The sequence below is a fragment of the Malania oleifera genome, chromosome 1 (assembly GCF_029873635.1).
Source record: "Malania oleifera isolate guangnan ecotype guangnan chromosome 1, ASM2987363v1, whole genome shotgun sequence".
In the NCBI taxonomy this organism is placed as follows: Eukaryota; Viridiplantae; Streptophyta; class Magnoliopsida; order Santalales; family Ximeniaceae; genus Malania; species Malania oleifera.
The window spans coordinates 155277844-155284154 of NC_080417.1; the positions used below are offsets into that span (position 1 = coordinate 155277844).

The 6311-nt window shown below is 37.4% G+C and overlaps 1 protein-coding gene across 1 annotated transcript; it reads left to right on the forward strand.

Annotated features, from left to right (window-relative positions):
* The first annotated feature begins 261 nt into the window (after positions 1–261).
* On the forward strand, positions 262–4913 carry LOC131150184 (uncharacterized). The gene is made up of 6 exons (XM_058100783.1): positions 262–624; positions 2701–3028; positions 3210–3271; positions 3419–3702; positions 3937–4143; positions 4445–4913. The coding sequence occupies exons 1-6, from the start codon at positions 262–264 to the stop codon at positions 4707–4709; spliced, it is 1509 nt and encodes a 502-aa protein (XP_057956766.1). The 3' UTR covers positions 4710–4913.
* The last annotated feature ends 1398 nt before the right edge of the window (positions 4914–6311 follow it).

The following is a 6311-nucleotide window of genomic DNA, read 5'->3' on the forward strand; positions in this document are numbered from 1 at the left end:
GTTCTCTCAGTTCCTTTGGTGGTGGTAAAAAATATTAATTCCATTCTTTCTTCTTTTCTTTGGGGAGAGAGTAATGGTAGGGCGAAAATAAAATGGTGTGCTTGACCAAAGGTTTGCAAACCCCTAGATGAAGGGAGTGTTGGCATAAGGTACCTAAATGATGTTCAAAGATCTTTTCACATGAAGTTTGCTTGGAGACTGATGACGTTAGATAATCTTTAGATCTGTTTCTTTAAGGCTAAATACATCAAATCGGGTTACATGGCTTCAATCAATTACACTCCTATAGGCTCTCGTTTTTGGAAGACAATCTTTAAAATCCTTCCCGAAGTCCATGAGAATGTTTATGTGAATGTTAGAGAAGGAAAAACTTCTATTTGGTTTGATAAGTGGTTGAGTAGTTGTCCCCTTGGGGAGTGTTCTCACACGGTCCAGCATCCTGAGTTTAGGATTCAAGATTGTTGGGAGTCGAAGAATTGGGATAATGATATGCTAAAAGATTTGGTAGGGGTTCCAAAAACGAATGAGATTTTGTTGTCATCTATAAAGCACAAATCGGTGCCTGACGTGTTTATTTGGAAGCCTTCCATTGATGGAAAATTTTCAGCTGTCTCGGCTTGGGAGGTGATAAGATTTAAAGAGAAGCAGTACCTGTGGATGGAGTGGGTTTAGCATAAACTTCTTAAAAAAGTATCGATGTGTATGTGGAAAGCCATGTTCCAATGTCTTCCTATTGATGAGAGAGTGCTGAAATTGAGAATTGATATGGTCTCATGTTGCAACTGCTACATGGCTAAAAAGGAGGAATCTCTCAATCATGTTTTGAGTATGGATTCCATCGCAAGTATGGTCTAGAAGAGACCAGCGTTTGTCTTGGGAATTCTAAACTTTGATGATGAACCTTGGAGGGTGAAAATTAGTTGATGGTTTAGATGTGCCAAAAAATCAACCCAAAAAGGTACGATCATCGGTTTGTTACCTACTATAATTACTTTGAGACTTTGGCTCAGATGTTGTAAAGCCCGCATGGAAGATAAGTAAGCGTCGGGGAATGCAGTTTTGTTATCGGTGAGGTTTTGGCTTGCGAAAATTGCAGAAAGAGTGAAGGGTTCTCTACCTTCTATCGATAAGAATTTTTTGGAAGAGTTCCAAGTGAAATCAATAATACTGAAGGTTTGAACTCCTCGAAAAGTTGTCTGGGAAAAGCCTCCTATAGGTTGGTTGAAAATAAATATTGATGGCTCTTGCAGAGGAAATCTGGGTTCTTGTGGTGGTGGTGGTATTATCTGCGACTTATAAGGTAATATTAAGGCTGCTTTCTCTGAAAAATTTGAGACCGGTAGTAATAATGGCGCGGAGTTGCAGACTCTTACTAGTGGTGTTCGGCTCCATAAAGAGTTGGGATATTAGAATATTTGTATTGAAAGTGACTCGGAATTGGTGGTGGAATGGATCACTCTTGGAATTTGCTCTTCTTGGTACTTACGGGACTTTTGAGAATTGTTAGAAGAAGAGCTACAAGGCCTTTAGTTATCTCGTCAGTTCTCTATAAAGTACCAATTTAAAGAAGGTAATTAGGTGGCGGATTACTTGGCTCGTCAAGGCGAGGGAGGCAACACGAGGAGATATTTTGTAGGTGATGTAATGCTGAGTAAAATGAGTGGTCTAATTTGGATGAATAAGATGAGTATTCCAAGTCTTCGCTTTTAAATGTCATCATTTGATTCTCCTATGTTTTCCTCAGGTTTTGTTTTGTAGGTATTTGGCTTCAGTTTGTAGGTATTTTGTTTATTGTTTGTGCTCGTTTTGTTTTGATTCATATGATCTTGTTTAGTTTGTTTTAGTTGGTTAATGGTATGAGTTTTGTGCTTGTTGTTTTGTAAATCCCTTGTGGCATGTTTGTAACCACGGTTTACCTCCACCATAAGTGAGGTGTTGGGGTTTTTGTTTAAAAAAAAAAAAAGCATTGAAACTCTTCCCGAGGCCTTGATTGAAAAACCTTGTTCATTCTCTTTGAATCTTCTTAGATTTTCAACATGAACATGCTTGCTAGTACCATGCTTAGGGATAGTTGATTTGTACGCTAAGACTTTTGATTTTAGGCTTTTAATATAACATCTTTTAAGTGAACTTGATTACTTGAATGAAATGATCAACTAAGGGCTTTGAACCAATCATATATGTTTTCAAAATCTCAACAACTTGTGATCATTAGAATATGTTTGTGATGTTCATACTTGGTTAATTCAATTCTTCTCACAGATTGTGATATTGTGTGTGCGCTAAAAAGAGGGTCAACTGTAGGACTAGGGCTACTTAGAACCGTCCTACATCATACACATGCTCACTTTCTCTTGAAAAGTCCATTAAATGGGTTATGGGTCAATTGGTTGGTTGGCTAGTTGCATAGTAGTCCTGCAATCATGTAAGAATTTAACATCACTCCATAACATACATGATACATCTCACACATGAGAAATTTGAAACCTCTAGGCTGCTTATGGTTAAATGCTCATGCATCAACATTGCATTGCACCCACATTCATGTTCCTTTTTTTATTTATTTGTTTGTTTGTTTTTTGAATCATGGGATCTCCAAGAGGGAAGCCCCAATTAATTTGTCAAACCGTTGGGCTGCTCCTTAAGAGGACAACCAGCTACGTGGTTTTGGTTGAAATTTAAACAAGTTCCCTGTCTTAGTTTCAAGGTTCCACAAAGAAGAAGAAAAGGATGAAGAGGAAGAAGATCAAGGTTTTGATTAGGAGACTAACCTCTAGTTTTATTAGATGCATATGTGGTGAAGTGAGGAAACTAATCTCTAGTTTCATTAGATGCATACGTGGTGAAGCAATGAGGAAACTAATCTCTAGTTTCATCAGATGCATATGCAGTGAAGCAATGAGGAAACTAATCTCTAGTTTCATGAGATCCATATGTGATGAATCAGAGGAGGAAGTTAGGTCTAGTGCGCCAATGTTACAGACTTCTCTGGCAATATCAAGCTTGGATCTTAGCTGCCCAACCTCAGGTACTAAAGCATCTCACTATCAGAAAACTTATTGACATCTCCACTGACACGAGGTGCATCAATTGATCCTAGCATAAGCGCATTTGACCAAAACCCCATGTCTCCACCGTTCTCATACTGTTGCAGAAACTCTTGGATCACCTCTGACTTGCGCTATAACCTTTTTCAGTTTCTTTGGCAGACTGGGAGTACTCATGTAGCAACTCAAGAACTACTAATGACGATGCCTCAAAGGAAAGCCTGGTAATAATCTACCAAGCTGCAATTTAAATTTCAATGTGTTGGTTGTTCCATAAAAATTTCAATATTTGTTGGTTGTTCCATAATATTTTGATTCACGGTGCACCAGATATGAATCCACAACTTTATTATCCAAATTGTGTGTTGCAGCAAAGTCTACCGATTTCCCCATCCAATTTGGACTTCTGCATCAACTTGACCTCTAATGGTGCATTGGATCCAAGCCTGGACTGGTGTAGCGAATCGAGCAGTAATAGTGCATTATATTCGTTCAGGGTCGTTGATTTGAACCTTTGTGTTGATGAAATATGGAAAAAACACTATTGCAGCCATCACAAAATACTTTTGGTGGGTGAAGGAGATTTCTCATTTTCTGCTAGTTTGGCGGTGGCTTTTGGATCTGCTCCCAACATGGTTGCTACATCTCTCGACTCTATAGGTAATTCCTGCATCTTCATTGTTCGATTCTGTCTTTTAATTTTTTTAAGCGGCATGAAACATTGCTTTGATTGATACTTATTCATTATATGAAATGAACAAAAGCCCCCACACATTTAAGGGATTTATGCATACATTGTTTTGGTCATTTCCTTAAGCTCTTGGTTTCTATTTGAGCATGACCTTGTCATCATTATTACTTCTTAACTAAAACATATAAGACATTAAATTTCTGGGTTTTTGGACAAAAATTATAAGAGGGCTAGGGCCAATATTGGTGAATTGAAGTCCAGAGGTTCCACAGTCATCCACGATGTTGATGCTACTGTAATGACCAATAACTACTTGCTCAAGGATATGAAGTACTTCGATCGCATCATTTTCAATTTCCCATATGCTGGCTTTTTCAAGACAGAGTCAGAGGAGTCCCAGAAATGGTTAGTGTTGTTTCTCACCTCCCAAACAGCCATTTACATGAATTTATGCATTGCTGTGTCTAAAGAATTTATTAATGAGGATTAGGCTCCATTGGGTTTAAGAAATTTGTGAGAGAAGAGAAAAGCAAAAGAAAATTTGATGGAAATAAGTTTTTGGTTGTGTTTTCTCCCTACCTGTTTCTCATTTTCCTGGACTGCCAAATAAGAAAAAGTGGATTCCTTCGTATTTTTCAAGTTTCAAATGGAATCCTAAATTTCATCTCACATCATATATATAATTAGTTGTTTTTTCTTCTTGCAGCCGCCACCAAACATTGGTCTGTCTGTTTCTGAAGAATGCGAAGGAATTAGTTGCAGACAAGGGTGAAATTCACATTACCCACAAATCAAATGGTTTCCACCGACGGTGGAATTTGGAGAGCTTGGCCTCGAGCGTTGGGCTGAGACTTATAAGTGAGGTGCCATTTAATTTCATTGACTATCCAGGCTATCGCACCAAGTGTGGATTTGGAGGCGATGGGAACTTCAGGTGCCACCCTTGCAACACATACAAATTTGGATTCTGAAGCACAAAGAAATGCATACAGTTTGGATGTGATTAACGTACATACGTATACGATTCTGCAGTAATATATATGTAGCAGTAGGAATTAAATGGGAAACTTTTTTATGATGTGGAGACTTGCTTTTGAAGTTGTTTGATCTGGAGTCTTTGTTGTGGATGTATCTTGCGTACATGGTTTTACATTGGAAATATCTTTTTGCGGGGATTGCCTGTTTCAACAGATAAAGGAAAATATTGCCAACCGTTGAAAATAAGTAGATTGAATTATAGAATGAACAAAAATCTGCAACTACTCTGATGTTTGTGAAGAAAAATCTTTCTTCCCATTGTTACCCAACACATTTTCTCTTCCCAAATGAGGAAAAAAGAAAAGAGTGGTAAATAAAGGATTGTCAAGATATGCATTTAGTGACATGCATTTGCATGGAACCAATACTTTGATTCAATGGTAAATCATAGGTTGGGTGTGTGAGAAGCAGCTTCCCAAGGAAGCATGCTCCTATTCTTTACATATAAATGATAATTAAAGCATCCAAAATACTAAGGAACTACTCCCAGAGAATGGATAAAGCATTACAGTAGCTCTCAAAAGATAAAGATACCGCTGGTGGGGGAAGGAAAATTTTCATTTGCTGCTGGTTTTGCCTGTGCTTCGAACATTGTTGCCACTTCTCTCGATTCAAAAGGCGCACAGATTCAAAAAGTGGATTCTTTTATATTTTCTCTATTAAATCTTTTATAAAATTTGTTCGTTTTATTATAGCAGCATATTCTGGCGTTGTCTGGAAACTGATTTTAAAATGGTGCAATACATTTTATATTAAAACAATAATAAAAAGTATTTACATAGAATTTCGTTATTCATATAAGAAAATTATTATTGTCAACTTTGGAAATAAAAATTGTTTTTTTTCCTTCATTCACTTTACTGAGATGGAGATGCACATTATATAGAAGATTATTGAAACCTATATTTGGATATACAAATATTATAGCTAGAATAAAGGGTGACCTTGGAAACAAGGGGTTTACATTCAAGGTTCATCCCTATAATCTCTCTAATTTTAATGATAGCTCACGCCAACACTCCTCCTCGAGTTGGTGCATATAGATCTCTTATACCTAACTTGTCAAGTGACATATTGCCTTTGTAAGTATGTCTGCTAGCTGGTCTTTAGACTTTATGAAAGGAAAAAGAATTATCTTGGCCTCAAGGTTTTGTTTGATGAAATGCCGATCTACCTCCACATGTTTTGTGCGATCATGTTGGACAGGATTGTGAGAAATATTGATAGTCGTCTTATTGTCACAGAATAGATACATCTCGAAACTAGGAACAAAGCCTATTTCCATTAATAGTATAATTAGCCAGAGGAGCTCACAGAGACCTTTAGCCATTCCACGGTATTCGACTTATGCACTTGATGATGCCTCTACATTTTGTTTCTTACTTCTCCACGTAACCGATTCCCTCCAACAAACATGAAGTAACCTGAAGTGGACTTTTTGTCCAAGATATTCCCTACCCAATCTACATAAGTGTATCCTTAAACCCTTAGATGATTATTCTTTGAAAACATAAGTCCTTTTCCAGGAGATGACT